The sequence below is a fragment of the Bos javanicus genome, chromosome 18, assembly GCF_032452875.1.
Source record: "Bos javanicus breed banteng chromosome 18, ARS-OSU_banteng_1.0, whole genome shotgun sequence".
Taxonomy (NCBI): domain Eukaryota; kingdom Metazoa; phylum Chordata; class Mammalia; order Artiodactyla; family Bovidae; genus Bos; species Bos javanicus.
In genome coordinates this window covers 61,230,813-61,248,358 of record NC_083885.1, presented here as the reverse complement: position 1 = coordinate 61,248,358, position 17,546 = coordinate 61,230,813, and the positions used below count along the sequence as shown (strand labels likewise).

The 17,546-nt window shown below is 43.3% G+C and overlaps 2 protein-coding genes across 9 annotated transcripts in view; both read right to left on the bottom strand.

The window, feature by feature from the left end:
• LOC133231013 (cationic amino acid transporter 3-like) overlaps positions 1-17,546 on the bottom strand; it is a 128,344-nt gene that overhangs the window by 51,721 nt on the left and 59,077 nt on the right. For 5 of the 8 annotated variants that reach the window (XM_061389173.1, XM_061389175.1, XM_061389169.1 and 2 more), the window contains 4 exons: positions 7,288-7,487; positions 6,923-7,089; positions 6,543-6,651; positions 5,439-6,380 (listed from right to left, as the gene is read on the bottom strand). In XM_061389173.1, the coding sequence (XP_061245157.1) occupies positions 6,283-6,380; positions 6,543-6,651; positions 6,923-7,089; positions 7,288-7,487 (574 nt within the window). In that variant the 3' untranslated portion in view covers positions 5,439-6,282. Of the gene's footprint in view, positions 1-5,438; positions 6,381-6,542; positions 6,652-6,922; positions 7,119-7,287; positions 7,488-17,546 lie in introns of those variants that run through there. The other 3 variants (XR_009731014.1, XM_061389172.1, XM_061389174.1) reach the window with 2 other exon arrangements.
• The window catches only part of LOC133231019 (cationic amino acid transporter 3-like), a 62,384-nt gene that overhangs the window by 40,522 nt on the left and 4,316 nt on the right, over positions 1-17,546 (bottom strand). The gene's annotated exons all lie outside the window — the stretch shown is intronic.

Here is a 17,546-nt window from a genome sequence, read left to right as displayed (position 1 = left end):
GATGGTCAGCAGGAGTACTGCAAGGGTCAAGGTGGAGGAGAACAGGCTGGACCCGGAAAACAAAGACGTCAGGACCTCGGGTCACACCCTTCCCCAGGCTGCCCACATCAGGAACGGACATCGTATTTCCAAGACTCAATAGACAAATATACATTCCTATCCATCCTGGCAATTTCAGAATATCACCAAAGAGAAGTCCCACTGCTCAGCAAGCAGGAAGGCACATCCATAGACAATCTGGCCAGATTTCCAGGTGGGGATGGTGCTGGGACAGAACCACAGACTCTTTAAAATCCTTGAGGTGTCGGCTTCAAGTACAGAGTCCAAAGACCTTTCTTTGACTATAAGCTCCATCTCAGTTTCTTCCTCTGTTCTTGCTTAAATTCTGGTCTGAGTGATACCTGAATTAGAGGTATGATGGCAACATGAACAGCAATCCCTATTCACCCAACATCACACAGCCGAATCCATCTCTTTTCCCACAAAAGCAGAGCAGGACATTTAGAAGGCACCATGAAGCAGAGAGGATTAGCCCCCATCAATCCCCACAAGCCAAAGACCCCCAGTCAGGGTGGAGTGGAGTCTCACCTGAGCACAAGGGCAGAAAAATCGACCACTGCCGGGAGCCGGCATATTGCATATTGAGTGCAGCACTTTCCACAGCATCATCTTTCAGGATCTGGAATAGCTCAACTGGAATTCTATCACTGCTGGGAGCCAGAGTGAGGAACTCCGCCCATGACAAAGGTCATGAGGAAGGAGGCTCGGCATACGCAAAGGCGGGATCGAGCTTCAGGAGTCCCCCTGGAAATTCTCGAGCATCTAGCCCCAAAACCAGAGTCTGCCTACTTTCTGCTTTGTGCTTTCACCTACACCTCTGACTTTACGGGGTGCTGTCCCCCACTACCTCTCTCTGAAAAAAGAGTTAGCTTACAGTTCCAGTTAATAATTCCTGGGTGTGACAGTGTTTAACCTACAAACTCCTTTGGAAATCCTCTAGCCTGCCTGAATAGGTTTTTCCGGCCACATGTGATTGTTCAGAGCCTCCCAACTGTGAGAGGCAGGAGATGTTCTAAACTGTCTAAACACAGATTCTTTTGAGTAGTTAAAAGATTGATTAGAAATTGTATTGGTGAAGGGATTTTCACTTGTTGGGCCAATGTTTGCTGCTAAGTTTCCATATCCCTTACCTGCTGTGTCCCTGGCAGTGTATTGATTAATATAATTGGTGTTAGTAGTAGCTTTAATGTTTGTAACCTGGGACCCTTGAGTTAATTCTTTTTCTTGTTATAGCCCACCACACCTGTGCTCTGTAGGAATGCAACTTTATCTAATGCTTTTGGAGGGTGGCTCCTGACCAATCACCTTTAGAGAAAAATAAGTTTTCTGAAGAAAAGGTCTTAAAATGTTAACAGGCCTCCGGGCCAGAAGATGATGCAAATCACCTAAGCTTTTGCATATGATAAGTTTGCAGGAAGAAAGCCTGGCTTGCTGCATGACTCTACCCCTTCCCCCATTATCCTCTATGCATAACTTAAGGTATAAAAACTACTTTGGAAAATAAAGTGTGGGCCTTGTTCACCGAAACTTGGTCTCACCATGTCGTTCTTTTTCTTACCTTCTGGCTGAATTATTCAGCCTCTTTTCTCCACTGAATTTCCTCACTGAGTTATCCTTATTTCAGCCTCTTTTCTTCACTGAATTTTCCTACTGAGCTATCCTCATTCTATTACTCTTTATATCCTTAATTAACGTTTAATTAAGCAATTGTTTCCTGATCCTCGCCGACGCCGTCTCTCCTTCGAATACCCTGGATCAGCCAGGGCTGGACCCCGGCAGACCACCAAGTTAGCAAGCAGGGACCGAAGTGACATGAGATCCATCAGATCACTGAAATGGAAGAGTAACGCCAAGACCCCTAGAAGGAGGGCATAAACAAGGTGGGGGGATGGAGTGAGAAACAGCTGGAAATATGCAAGCCAAGGAAGATAATCCAAAGGGGGTGGGTTTTGTTTATCTACCTTCAAGGTTTCCAGAAATCATGATGATCCTGATGTGGGTACATGTACGGGTGTTGATCTGGGCAAGGACTCAGAAAAGGAGCCCGTCCTCTGCCATTGTGTAGATCAACCAAGACATGGCAAACATGGGGTGCTCTGGAGGCTGCAAAAGAAAAGAGAGGAGTGAGAACGTGCAGAAGCAGGAGAGACCAGGGCATCTGCTCCCTCGTCTACATGGGGTAAGGTGTCTTTCTCTCTTGTCTCTCAATCCCAAGGGCTGGGATACCCAAGCATCTGACAGTCAACGAGGAGAAAGCCATGCCACTGACCTGGATGAAAGAGCACAGAGGATGCCAACAGCCATGGCATATCTGGCAGGGCCCCACCCAACATGGAGAAAAGCCTGTAGAAAGGGGCTGTCAGGGTGAATTTGGTAGTAGGGCACCATGAGGGTGAGAGCTGCTGAGACACCAAAGTACGCCACAAAGCAGATCAAGACTGAGACCATGATGCTGATGGGATGGACCGCTGGGGATTTGGGGCTTTTTCCCCTGCAGGACTGGAGGAAATACTGGGTCAGGAAACACACCAGAGTGAAAGCACAAAATCCCCTTTACTGTTAAACCTCGAAAAGAAACCCGTATGCCCAAGGGCAGCCCAATCCGTGCCCACACCCTGGATGGGACACAGGGTGACCATGTTACCTCTAGTGACAGTGGAATCAAAACCAATAGACATGTGGAAACATAAAGCTGCTCCTCGGAGAATCCCATCAAGGCCAAAAGGCACAAACCCTCCAGAACCCAGAGGGTTGAAGTTATCATGAGAGAAGCAAGAAAGAAGGTGGGTGAGGTGTGTTTGGCCATGTATACTGGATTCCTCCCTTAATATGACAAGTCCTGGGCCCCAGAACCTCCTCAACCTGCACCCATTAGGCCAGGTTTCCTTAGGTTAGTTTCTCAGTTGTGTCTGACTTCAAACTCATGGACTGTAGCCCAACAGGATCCTCTGTGCATGGGATCTTTCAGGCAAGAATACTAGAGTGGGGTGCCATTCCCTTCTCCAGGGGCTCAGGAAGACCCATGAATTGAACCCTGGTCTCCTGCATTGCTGGAGAAGGCAATGGCACCCCACTCCAGTACTCTTGCCTGGAAAATCCTATGCACAGAGCCTGGTGGGCTGCAGTCCATGGGGTCGCACAGAGTCAGACATGACTGAAGCAACTTAACAGCAGCAGCAGCTCCTGCATTGCAGGCGCATTCTTTACTGTCTGAGCCACCAGGGAAGCCAGAGATCTCTTCAAGCCTCACATTCCCAGCTTCAACATCTGGAAGTTCTCGTTTCACGTACTGTTGAAGCCTAGCTTGGAGAATTTTGAGCGTTACTTTGCTAGCGTGTGAGATGAGTGTAATTGTGCAGTAGTTTGAACATTCCTTGGAAATGCCTTTCTTTGATATTGGAATGAAAACTGATCTTTTCCAGTCCTGTGGTCACTGCTGAGTTTTCCAAATTTGCTGGCATACTAAGTGCAGCACATTCACAGCTGTGATTAAGACTATCCCCAAGAAAAGAAAATGCAAAAAGGTTGTCTGAGGAGGCCTTAGAAATAAGTTAGAAAAGAAGAGAAAGGCAAAGGAGAAAAGGAAAGATAATATCCATCTGAATGCAGAGTTCCAAAGAATAGCAAGGAGCGATTAGAAAGCCTTCCTAAGTGATCAATGCAACAAAAAGAAGAAGAAGAAGAAGAAGAAGAAGAAGAAGAAGAAGAAGAAAACAATAGAATGGGAAAGACTAGAGATCTCTCCAAGAAAACTAGAGATACCAAGGGAACATTTCATGCAAACATGGGTGGGCACAATAAAGGACAGACACAGTATGAAACTAACAGAAGCAGAAGATATTACAAAGAGGTGACAAGAATACACAGAAGAACTGCACAAAAAAAGATCTTCATGACCCAGACAACCACGATGGTGTGATCACTCACCTAGAGCCAGACATCCTGGAGTGTGAAGTGAACTGGGCCTTGGAAAGCATCACTACGAACAAAGCTTGTGTAGGTGATGGAATTCCAGCTGAGCTTTTCTCCTCCACCAGTTCCTGGAAATTACCCTTCTCCTCTCTGTCTTGATGAATGTGACCACTCCGAATACTCCATTTAAGTGGAATCAAAGAATATTTGTCCTTTCCTTCTGGTTTATTTCACTTAGAGAATGAGTTCATGAGGTTCCTTCATGTTGTAGTATGTGTCAGAATCCCCTTCCTTTTTAATGATAAATAATACTCTATTATTTGTGCCTGCCACATCGGTTCATCTATTTCTCAGTCAGTGGGCACTTGGATTGCTCTCATGCTTTAGTTATTGTGAATAACGCTGCTATGAACATGAGCGTACAAATATCTCTTCCAGAGTGTGCTTTCAATTCCTCTGGGTATATCATCAGAGGTAGAATTGCTGGACCATGGGTTTCTAAGGTTTTTATCTGTTGGTGATTGATGAATGGAGAAAATGTTCAAATATTGAGAGGAGGTCAATTTGGCTTATACATGGATCAGCCTGAACTTTATGTGAACCAAGGTGCATTGTCCAACCCTTACAGCTCATCTACTTTAACCCCTGGGGTAAAGAAGATCTATTTTGAGGATAAGGATGAGTAACTCCCTTCTCATAGGCTTCCCAGGTGGCTCAGTGGTAAAGAATCCGCCTGCCAAGCAGAAGACACCAGTTTGATCCTTGGGTCAGGAAGATCCCCTGGACGAGGATATGGCAACCCACTCCAGTATTCCTGCCTGGAGAATCCCATGGACAAGGGAGCCTGGCAGGCTACAGTCCATGGGGTTGCAAAGAGTGAGACTTGACTTTGTAAACACACAGACCACTAAGACAGGCTTACTAATTGATTCTGAAAGAATTAAGAGAATTCTGGCTTTTTCAATTCTAAGAATAAAGAAATCTCTCAGGGGGTTTCCGACTAAGTGGCCATGAATTTGAACAAACTCCAGGAGATAGTGAAGGACAGGGAAGCCTGACGTGCTGCAGTCCATGAGGTCGCAAAGAGTCTGACATGACTTGGCAATTGAACAACAACAACACGATTCTACAGAAATTCGGTACCTAGTTTTTTCCACATTGTCCAATCTCTCTGTGCCTTAATAACCTCTACCCAATCAGACCCATTGAACAAATGACAAAAGCCGTAAAGCTATAAATGCTTTAAAATATGCGATAGACCAGGCTCCAGCATTAGGCCATCCTAACTATAAATTACCATTTTCACTCTTTGCTCTTGAAGATAGAAGATTCCCCCTGAGCATATTAACTCAGAGACATGGTGACCCATATGGACCCATTGGCTATTCTGCACCCGGAGTTAGATTTGTAACCAAATGCAGGTTCAGCCACTTGCTGCTCAACTGCCAATAAATCATGGGGCAAGCTTTCATTGAGAAGAAAGGTGCTTTATTCCGAAAAGCCAGTGATCTGAGGAAAAAGTGGACTTGCATCCATGAGAGTTCTGCTCAGCCATGACCATCTTTAAAGGGAAACAATCTCAGTTAATCATTAAGGGAGGAAGTCACGGTCATTTTTCCATTGCTGCAAGCCTGCTGACTTCCTCTTTTCTCCAGGACACTGTCTTGCTCGAGTGACCCACCTGCAATCGGAGATTCTCTTGCCTGTGTGGTCCACCTGCATTTTAATAAGGGGAAGCGAGGGGAGGAAGTCAGTCATTCTTAAACCATTTTTTTTTTTTTTTTGGCTACACCATTGGGCATGCAGTGCATTGTTCCCCAACCGGGGGTTGAACCCATGCTCTCTGCACTGGGAGCGTGGAGTCTTAGCCACTGGACTGCCAGGGAAGTCCCTGGAGTATAACTCTTCATATAATTCATCCTCACCTGAGTTTCCTTCCAATGGGGCAGTCTCTGTGTTCTTGTTAGAAATAAGTACAAGCAGGTGTTTCTAATGTGCCCATAATAATTTATTTCTTCTTCTAGTTGCTGCTTACATTGTGGTACTTTGTGAAAATTCATCTTGCTGCACACTTATGAAGTATGCACTTACAAGTATGTATAGTATGCTTTTAAAAGTTTACCGAAAATTGCACAATGGTCCAGTCACTTTCTCCACAAGCAACAAATACAGGCTTTAGATGCCTCCACCTTCACAATCCACCGAGGCTCACAGTGTCCCTTGCACCAGCAGATCCTCCAGGGCATGGAGGGATTCCAGGCAGCATCTACCTCCTGTGGTTAAGATGACTCAGCACCAGGGATGTTTTTGTCAAGAGTCTGGGAGGTGGAGGCTGGTGGCAGGTGGCTGTTGATGATTGTTCCCTGCCAGGCTGTGTCGGATCCCGTATCCAAAGTATATGAGAAATCCTAGTAGGGAAATGAGACGATAAGAAGGAAATGTAGGCGCTCACCTCATTTACAAATGCCCAGTAGACCTTCTATGGCATCTGATACAGTATGGGGAGAAATCATAGGAAGATGCTGGGTTCAGTCATTGAAGAAACCTCTTTATTCCAGAAAGCAACTTACCAATTGCATTCCAGATGCCAAACAGGGCCCAGGTCCCAGAGGTCATCTGCATCATCAGGTAAACATTCACGAAGATGCTGACCAGTGGGAGGACAGGCAGAGCAGGGACCTGTGGGCAGAGTCAGTTCATCCCTGAACACAGCCCAGATGTCTGAAAGGGAGACCCTACCCCACGTGGGTGGGAGACTCCTGTCCTCCTCAGGCTTTGCATTCAGTGCTTACTGAGACTGTGTATGCAAAGCCCCGAGTGTGGATCAGGGAAGAGTCCATTGGTTCCAGTAACTCCCCTCATTCCCTGTACAGGAAAGGATATTTTGCCATCAAAGGACACAGACTTCATTCACCAAAGGTGGACACTTTGGACATATGAGCTCACTTACTTTGAATTGAAGAGGAGACGGGTCCTGGGGCTGCCTCCAGATGATGACCGTGATCCCAGTGGTGAGCAGCAGCAGCAGCACAGCCACTGTTGTGAGCACGGGGTCTCCAGAGAACACCTGGCTGGGCCACTGGTCCAGGATCAGGCTCAGGATGGTCAGCAGAAGAACTGCAAGAATCAAGGAGGAGAAGAACAGGCTGGACCCAGAAAACAAAGACGTCAGGACCTCGGGTAACATCCCTCCCTGAAACCACCAATATCAGGAAAGGCCATCATATCTTCTAGACTCTTCCACTGACAAAATACACACACTCACTCCGTCCTGTCAAGTTCAAAATATGACCAAAGAGACTTCCCAGTGCTCACCAAGCAGGAAGGCACATCCATAGACAATCTGGGCAGATTTCTGGGTGGGGGTGGTGCTGACAGGCAACCACAGACTCTTTAGAGTCTTTGAGCTTCCTGCTTCAGGTTCAGAGTCCAAAGGATTTTCCTTGACTAGAGGCATCATCTGAATTTTGTCTTCAATTTTCTCATTCTTGCTTAAATTGCAGTCTGGCTGGTACCTGAATTCGAGATATTATAGGAATATTAACAGCAGTCCCTACTCATTCAAAAACAGGCATCCTAATGCACCCCTTTCCTGCCTTAGACAGAGCAGGAGTTTAGAAGGCCGAAGGAGGTGGCTGGTCGGGGCTGGAGGGCGGGGGCGGGGGATGAGGCCAAGATGGCAGAGGAATAGGATGGGGAGACCACTTTCTCTGCCACAAATTCACTGAAAGAACATTTGAATGCTGAGCACACTCCACAAAACAAATTCTGAATGCTGGCAGAGGACATCAGCCACCCAGAAAAGCAGCCCATTGTCTTCAAAGGGAGGTAGGACCAAATATAAAAGATAAAAAGAGAGACAAAATAGTTAGGGACAGAGATCTGCCCCAGGAAGGGATTCTTAAAAGAGAAGTTTCCAAATACCAGGAAACCCTCTCACCGGTGGGTCTGTGGGGGAGGTTTGGAATCTCAGAGGGCAACAAAACCTAAAGGAAAAATAAATAAAACCCACATGTTATGTCCCTAATGGCAACTCCCAGCTGAGAAGTACCCCAGATGCTTTCCTCCGCCACCAGCGAGGGGCGGGGGGAGGGGGGGGTGTGTGGCAGTGAATGGGGAGGAGCAGGCTGCATTGTTTAGGGTAAGGACCAGGCCTGAATGCCTTGAGGGCAATCTGAGGGAGCTAACATGAGATACTAACCTAAACTGTGGGATAGCCAGAGAGAGAGAGAGGGAAAAAGGGATAGAGAGAGAATATCCTGCGAAAAGCCCGAACCTAAGGCACTGCCGGCCTGCTCACAGAACAAAGGACTGAACGAATACCAGAGGAGAGCTAGCTGGCTGCGGATCTGGCCATCCCCAGCTGGAGGCAGGTGGGGGGCAGCCAGAGCTGGAAAGAGGCAATCTCAGCCCCAGAGAGGGCATCCCCTACCAAACTGCGAAAAGGCTTCCAGTTTCTAACCAAGACTTCCTGAGATTCTCCGAGGTTAACATCCACCAGGAGGGTTGCAGCCAGAGATCAGCTCCCCAGGAAAGACACACCACACACCGGAGATGGGCGTGCCCCAGAAACAGAGAAGCTAGGACCTGGGAGGTGATAAGATGCACCACACCTTAGGAGAGTGCACTCGCCAAGCACCTGGTCACCTGAGCTGCTCGGATCACGGATGGGCACAAAACGCGGGCCCAACCAAGTCTGTGCCTTTATGGAGTACCCGAGAAGCTGAAACTGAGCAGCTTAGACCTGGGAAGTGCATGCAATCCAGGGCCTGCTCCCTGCACAGCAACCTGAAGCCTGAGCAGTGTAGACTGGGAAAGCACACACGCCGTGAGCAGGGGCAAACCCAGTGTGGCTGAGACACTGTGAGCACTTCCCACACAGGCCAGGGATATTTGTTTGCAGTGTCCCTCCCTCCCCACAGCACGACTGAACAAGTGAGCCTAAACAAGAGACCACCTTCGCCCCCTTGTGTCAGGTCAGAAATTACACACTGAAGAGACCTGCAAACACAAGAAGCCAAATAAACACAGGGAACCGCTTTGGAAGTGACAGGTGCAACAGATTAAAATCCCTGTAGTTAACACCGACTACACTGGAAGGGGCCTATACATCTTGAGAAGTATAAGCTGGAACAAGGAACTATCTGGAACTGAACTGACCCCACACTGCCCGCAACAGCTCCAGAGAAACTCCAAGATATATTTTTACTCTTACTATTATCATTTTTTTAATTAAATTTTTTTCATTTTTTAAATTCCTCTATTACTCCTTTAATTTTTATTTTTATAAGCAACTATTACATTGCAAAAAAAAAAGACCCTATTTTTAAAGCAAACTTCATATATATTTCTCATACATTTTGTGATTTTTAAAAAATAATACTGTGTTTTTGAGAGTCTAACCTCTACTCTAGTTTTTTAATCTTTGCTTTATGGTATTTGTTATCAATTTTGTACATTTAAGAATCCAATATTCAGTAAAGATTTTTACTTAGGAGTGTGATTACTGGCTTGATCACTCTCTCCCCCTTTTGACTCTCCTTTTTCTAGCCCAGGTCACCTCTATCTCCTCTCTCCCGTTTCTCTCCTCACACGAACTCTGTAAATCTCTGTGTGTGTTCCAGGCTGTTGAGAACACTTAGGGAACAGAATACGGCCTAGATCTATCTCTCTCCTTTTGATTCCCCCCTTTCTCCTCCTGCTCACCTCTATTTCCTTCCTCCCTCTCCTCTTCTTTATGTAACTCCATGAACCTCTCTGAGGGTTCGAGACTGTGGAGAGCACATCAGATCAGATCAGTCGCTCAGTCGTGTCTGACTCTTTGTGACCCCATGAATCACAGCACGCCAGGCCTCCCTGTCCATCACCAACTCCCGGAGTTCAGTCAGACTCACGTCCATCAAGTCAGTGATGCCATCCAGCCATCTCATCCTCTGTCGTCCCCTTCTCCTCCTGCCCCCAATCCCTCCCAGCATCAGAGTCTTTTCCAATGAGTCAACTCTTTACATGAGGTGGCCAAAGTACTGGAGTTTCAGCTTTAGCATCATTCCTTCCAAAGAAATCCCAGGGCTGATCTCCTTCAGGATGGACTGGTTGGATCTCCTTGCAGTCCAAGGGACTCTCATGAGTCTTCTCCAATACCACACTTCAAAAGTATCAATTCTTTTGCACTCAGCCTTCTTCACAGTCCAACTCTCACATCCATACATGACCACAGGAAAAACCATAGCCTTGACTAGACGAACTTTTGTTGACAAAGTAATGTCTCTGCTTTTGAATATGCTATCTAGGTTGGTCATAACTTTCTTTCCAAGGAGTAAGCGTCTTTTAATTTCATGGCTGCAGTCACCATCTGTAGTGATTTTGGAACCCAGAAAAATAAAGTCTGACACTGTTTTCACTGTTTCCCCATCTATTTCCAATGAAGTGATGGGACCGGATGCCATGATCTTCGTTTTCTGAATGTTGAGCTTTAAGCCAACTTTTTCACTCTCCGCTTTCACTTTCATCAAGAGGCTTTTTAGTTCCTCTTCACTGTCTGCCATAACGGTGGTGTCATCTGCATATCTGAGATTATTGATATTTCTCCCGGCAATCTTGATTCTAGCTTGTTTTCTTCCAGTCCAGCGTTTCTCATGATGTATTCTGCATATAAGTTAAATAAACAGGGTGACAATATACAGCCTTGATGTACTCCTTTTCATATTTGGAACCAGTCTGTTGTTCCATGTCCAGTTCTAACTGTTGCTTCCTGACCTGCATACAAATTTCTCAAGAGGCAGATCAGGTGGTCTGGTATTCCCATCTCTTTCAGAATTTTCCAGTTTATTCTGATGCACACAGTCAAAGGCTTTGGCATAGTCAATAAATCAGAAATAAATGCTTTTCTGGAACTCTCTTGCTTTTTCCATGATCCAGCAGATGTTGCCAATTTCATCTCTGGTTCCTCTGCCTTTCCTAAAACCAGCTTGAACATCAGGAAGTTCACGATTCACACATTGCTGAAGCCTGGCTTGGAGAATTTTGAGCATTATTTTACTAGCATGCGAGATGAGTGCAATTGTGTGGTAGTTTGAGCATTCTTTGGCATTGCCTTTCTTTGGAATTGGAATGAAAACTGAGCATTTCCAATCCTGTGGCCACTGCTGAGTTTTCCAAATGTGCTGGCATATTGCGTGCAGCACTTTCACAGCATCATCTTTCAGGATTTGGAATAGCTCAACTAGAATTCCATTATCTCCACTAGCTTTGTTCTTTGTGATGCTTCCTAAGACCCACTTGACTTCACATTCCAGGAATGTGGAGAGCACATAGGGAATTGATACTGGCTAGATAGCTCTCTCCCCTTCTGATTCCCCCTCTTCTCCTTCTTGTCACCTCTATCTCCTTCCTCCCTCTTCTCTTCTCTGTGTAACTCTGTGAACATCTCTGAGGGTTCCAGACTGTGGAGAACACATAGGGAATTGTTTACTGGCTAGTTTGCTCTCTCCCCTTTTGATTCCCCCTCTTCTCCTCCTGGTCACCTCTATCTCCGTCCTCCCTCTTCTCTTCTCCATGTAACTCTGTGAACCTCTCTGGGTATCCCTCACTGTGGAGAATCTTTTCACCGTTAACCTAGAAGTTTTATCATCAGTGCTGTATGGATGGAGAAGTCTTGAGGCTACTGTAAGAATAAGACTGAAAACCAGAGGCAGGAGGCTTAAGCCCCAAACCTGAGAACACCAGAGAACTCCTGACTCCAGGGAACATTCATTGGTAAGAGATCATCCAAAAGCCTCCATACCTACACTGAAACCAAGCACCACCCAAGAGCCAAAAAGTTCCAGAGCATACATACCATGCATATTCTCCAGCAATGCAGAAACAGAGCCCTGAGCATAGGTGTACAGGCTGCCCAAAGTCACACCAAACCCATAGACATCTCAAAACTCACTAGTGGACACTTCATTACACTCCAGACAGAAGAAATCCAGCTCCACCCACCAGAACACCGACACAAGCTTCCCTAACCAGGAAACCTTGACAAGCTGCCCGTCCAACCCTACCCACAGAGAGGAACCTCCACAATAAAGGAGAACAACAAACTGCCAGAATACAGAAAGGCCACCCCAAACACAGCAATCTAAATAAGATGAAAAGGCAAAGAATACTCAGCAGGTAAAGGAACATGATTAAAGCCCACCAAACCAAACCAAAGAGGAGGAAATAGGGAGTCTACTTGAAAAAGAATTCAGAAAAGTGATAGTGAAAATGAACCAAAATCCTGAAAACAAAATGGTGTTACAGATAAGTAGCCTGGAGACAGGATTGAGAAGATGCAAGAAATGTTTAACAAGAACCTAAAAGAAATATGAGTCAATCAATAATGAATAATGCAATAAATGAGATTAAAAACAACTCTGGAGGGAACCAACAGTAGTTTAACCGAGGCAGAAGATAGGATAAGTGAGGTAGAAGACAGAATGGTAGAAATAAATGAAGCACAGAGGAAAAAAGAATTAAAAGAAATGAGGACAACCTCAGGGACCTCTGGGACAATGTGAAAGTCCCCAACACTCGAATGATGGGAGTCCCAGAAGAAGAAGACAAAAAGAAAGGCCGTGAGAAAATACTTAAAGAGATAATAGTTGAAAACGTCCCTAAAATGGAGAAAGAAGTAGTCACCCAAGTCCAAGAAACCCAGAGAGTCTCAAAGAGGATAAACCCAAGGTGAAACACCCCAAGACACATACTAATCAAATTAACAAAGATCAAACACAAAATAAATATCAAAAGCAGTAAGGAAAAAACAACAAATAACACACAAGGGGATTCCCATAACAATAACGGCTGATCTTTCATTAGAAACTCTTCAGGCCAGAAGGGAATGGCAGAGCATACTTAAACTGATGAAAGAGAAAAACCTACAACCCAGATGACTGTACCCAGCAAGGATCTCATTCAAATATGAAGGAGAAATCAAAAGCTTTACACACAAGCAAAACCTGAGAAATTCAGCACCACCAAACCAGCTCTTCAACAAATGCTAAAGGATCTTCTCTAGACAGGAAACACAGAAATGGTTTATAAACTCAAACCCAAAACAACAAAGTAAATGGCAACGGGATCATACTTATCAATAATTACCATAAATGTAAATGGGTTGAATGCCCCAGCCAAAAGACAAAGACTGGCTGAATGGATACAAAAAGAAGACCCCTATATATGCTGTCTACAATAGACGCACCTAAAAACAAGGGACACATACAGGCTGAAAGCGAAGGGCTGGAAAAAGATATTTCACGTAAATGGAAACCAACAACAACAAAAAGCAGGAGTAGTGATATTCATATCAGATAAAAAAGACTTTAAAAAAGGCTGTGAAAAGAGACAAAGAAGGACACTACATAATGATCAAAGGGTCAATGCAAGAAGAAGATATAACAATTATAAATATATATGCATCCAACATAGGCTCACCGCAATATGTAATGCAAATGCTAACAAGCATGAAAGGGGAAATTAACACTAACATAATAATAGTGGGAGGCCTTAATACCCCACTCACACCTATGGATAGATCAACTAAACAGAAAATTAACAAGGAAACACAGACTTAAATAACACAATGGACTAGTTAGGCCTAATTGATATCTATAGGACATTTCACCCCAAAACAATGAATTTCACCCTTTTCTCAAGTTCACACGGAACCTTCTTGAGGATAGATCACATCCTGGGCCATAAATCTAGCCTTGGTAAATTCAAAAAAATTGAAATCATTCTATGCATCTTTTCTGACCACAATACAGTAAGATTAGATGTCAATTACAGGGAAAAAATTTTTTTTTAATTCCAACATACAGAGGCTAAACAATACACTTCTGAATAACCAACAAATCATAGAAAAAATAAAAAAGAAATCAAATATGCATAGAAATGAATGAAAATGAAATCACAACAACCCCAAACCTATGGGAAACTGTAAAAGCAGTGCTAAGGGGAAGGGTCATAGCAAGACAGGCTCACCTCAAGACACAAGAAAAAAGTCAAATAAATAACCTAACTCTACACCTAAAGCAACTAGAAAAGGAAGACATTAAGAACTCCAGGGTTAGTAGAATGAAAGACATCTTAAAAATTAGGGCAGAAATAAATGCAAAAGAAGCAAAGGAGATCATAGCCAAAATCAATAAAGCTAAAAGCTGCTTCTTTGAGAAGATAAATAACATTGACAAAATATTAGCCAGACTCATCAAGAAACAAAGAGAGAAGAATCAAATCAACACAATTAGAAATGAAAATGGAGAAATCGCTACAGACAATACAGAAATATAAAGTATCATAAGAGACTACTATCAGCAATTATATGCCAATAAGATGGACAGCATGGAAGAAATGGGCAAATTCTTAGAAAAGTATAACTTTCCAAAAGTGAACCAGAAAGAAATAGAAAATCTTAACAGACCCATCACAAGCACAGAAATCGAAACTATAATCAGAAATCTTCCAGCAAACAAAAGCCCAGATGGCTTCACAGCTGAATTCTACCAAAAATTTAAAGAAGAGCTAACACCTATCCTTGGAGAAGGCAATGGCACCCCACTCCAGTACTCTTGCCTGGAAAATCCCATGGACAGAGAAGCCTGGTAGGCTGAAGTCCATGGGGTCGCTAAGAGTCGGGCACGACTGAGCGACTTCACTTTCACTTTTCACTTTCATTCATTGAAGAAGGAAATGGCAACCCACTCCAGAATTCTTGCCTGGAGAATCCCAGGGACAGAGGAGCCTAGTGGGCTGTCGTCTATGGGTCACACAGAGTTGGACACGACTGAAGCAACTTAGCAGCAGCAGAAGCAGCAGCAACACCTATCCTACTCAAACTCTTCCAGAAAATTGCAGAGGAAGGTAAACTGCCAAAGTCATTCTATGAGGCCAACATCACCCTAATACCAAAACCAGACAAAGATGCCACAAAAAAAGAAAACTGCAGGCCAATATCACTGATTAATATAGATGTAAAAATCCTTAACAAAATGCTAGCAAACAGAATCTAACAACATATTTAAAAGATCATACACCATGACCAAGTGGGCTTTATACCAAGAATGCAAGCATTCTTTAATATCCACAAATCAATCAATGAAATACACCACATTACAAATTAAAAGATAAAAACCATATGATTCTCTCAACAGATGCAGAGAAAGCCTTTGACAAAATTCAACATCCATTTATGATTAAAAAAAAAAAAAAAAACTCTCCAGAAAACAGGAAGAGAAGGTGCATACCTCAACATAATAAAAGGTATATATGACAAACCCAAAGCAAACATTATCCTCAATGGGGAAAAATTAAAAGCATTTCCCCTAAAGTCAGGAACATGGCAAGGGTGCCCATTCTCACCACTACTATTCAACATAGTTTTGGAAGTTTTGGCCAAGGCAATCAGAGCAGAAAAAGAAATAAAAGAAATCCAGATTGGAAAAGAAGAATTAAAACTCTCACTGTTTGCAGATGACATGATCCTCCACATAGAAAACCCTAAAGACTCTACCAGAAAATTACTGGAGCTAATCAATGACTATAGTAAAGTTGCAGGATATAAAATTAACACACAGAAATTCCTTGCATTCCTATACACTAACAATGAGAAAACAGAAAGAGAAATTAAGGAAACAATTCCATTCACCATTGCAACGAAAAGAATAAAATACTTAGGAATGTATCTACCTAAAGAAACAAAAGACCTATATATAGAAAACCATAAAACACCAATGAAAGAAATCAAAGAGGACATAAATAGATGGAAAAATATACCATGTTCATAGATTGCAAGAATAAATATAGTGAAAATGAGTATACTACACAAAGCAATCTATAGATTCAATGCAATCCCTATCAAGCTACCAACAGTTATTTCACAGAACTAGAACAAATAATTTCACAATTTTTTGGAAATACAAAAACCTCGAATAGCCAAAGCCATCCTCAGAAAGAAGAATGGAACTGGAGGAATCAACCTGCCTGACATCAGACTATACTACAAAGCTACAGTCATCAAGACAGTATGGTACTGGCACAAAGACAGAAATATAGATCAATGGAACAAAATGGAAAGCCCGGAGATAAATCCACACACCTATGGACAGCTTATCTTTGACAAAGGAGGCAAGAATATACAATGGAGGAAATATGATCTCTTTAACAAGTGCTGCTGGGAAAACTGGTCAACCACTGGTAAAAGAATGAAATTAATGGCTGAGTAATACTCCATTGTGTATATGTACCACAGCTTTCTTATCCATTCCTCTGCTGATGGGCATCTAGGTTGCTTCCATGTCCTAGCTATTATAAACAGTGCTGCGATGAACATTGGGGTACACGTGTCTCTTTCCCTTCTGGTTTCCTCAGTGTGTATGCCCAGCAGTGGGATTGCTGGATCATAAGGCAGTTCTATTTCCAGTTTTTGAAGGAATCTCCACACTGTTCTCCATAGTGGCTGTACTAGTTTGCATTCCCACCAACAGTGTAAGAGGGTTCCCTTTTCTCCACACCCTCTCCAGCATTTATTGCTTGTAGAATTTTGGATAGCAGCCATTCTGACTGGTGTAAAAAGAATACATTTGAATCAGTTCTAATGAGGTGGATGAAACTGGAACCTATTATACAGAGTGAAGTAAGCCAGAAAGAAAAACATCAATACAGTATACTAACTCATATATATGGAATTTAGAAAGATGGTAACAATAACCCTGTGTATGAGACAGCAAAAGAGACACTGATGTATATATCAGTCTTATGGACTCTGTGGGAGAGGGAGAGGGTGGGGAGATTTGGGAGAATGGCATTGAAACATGTAGAATATCATGTATGAAACGAGTCGCCAGTCCAGGTTCGATGCACGATACTGGATGCTTGGGGCTGGTGCACTGGGACGACCCAGAGGGAGGGTATGGGGAGGGAGGAAGGTTCAGGATGGGGAACACAGGTATACCTGTGGCGGATTCATTTCGATATTTGGCAAAACTAATACAATATTGTAAAGTTTAAAAATAAAATAAAATTTAAAAAAAAGAATGAAATTAGAACACTTTCTAAGACCATACACAAAAATAAACTCAAAATGGATTAAAGATCTAAATGTAAGACTAGAAAATATAAAACTCCTAGAGGAAAACTTAGGCAAAACACTCTCCGACATAAATCGCAGCAGGATCCTCTATGACCCACCTCCCAAAGTAATGGAAATAAAAGGAAACATAAACAAATGAAACCTAATTAAACTGAAAAGTTTTTGCACAACAAAGGAAACCATAAGCAAAGTGAAAGACAGCTTTCAGAATTGGGGAAAAGAATAGCAAACAAAGCAACTGACAAAGAATTAATCTCAAAAATGTACAAGCAGCTTCTGCAGCTCAATTCCAGAAAAATAAATGACCCAATCAAAAAATGGGTCAAAAAACTAAACAGACATTTCTCCAAAGAAGACATACAGATGGCTAACAAACACATGAAAAGATGCTCAACATCACTTATTATCAGAGAAATGCAAATCAAAACCACAATGAGGTACCAACTCACGCTGGTCAGAA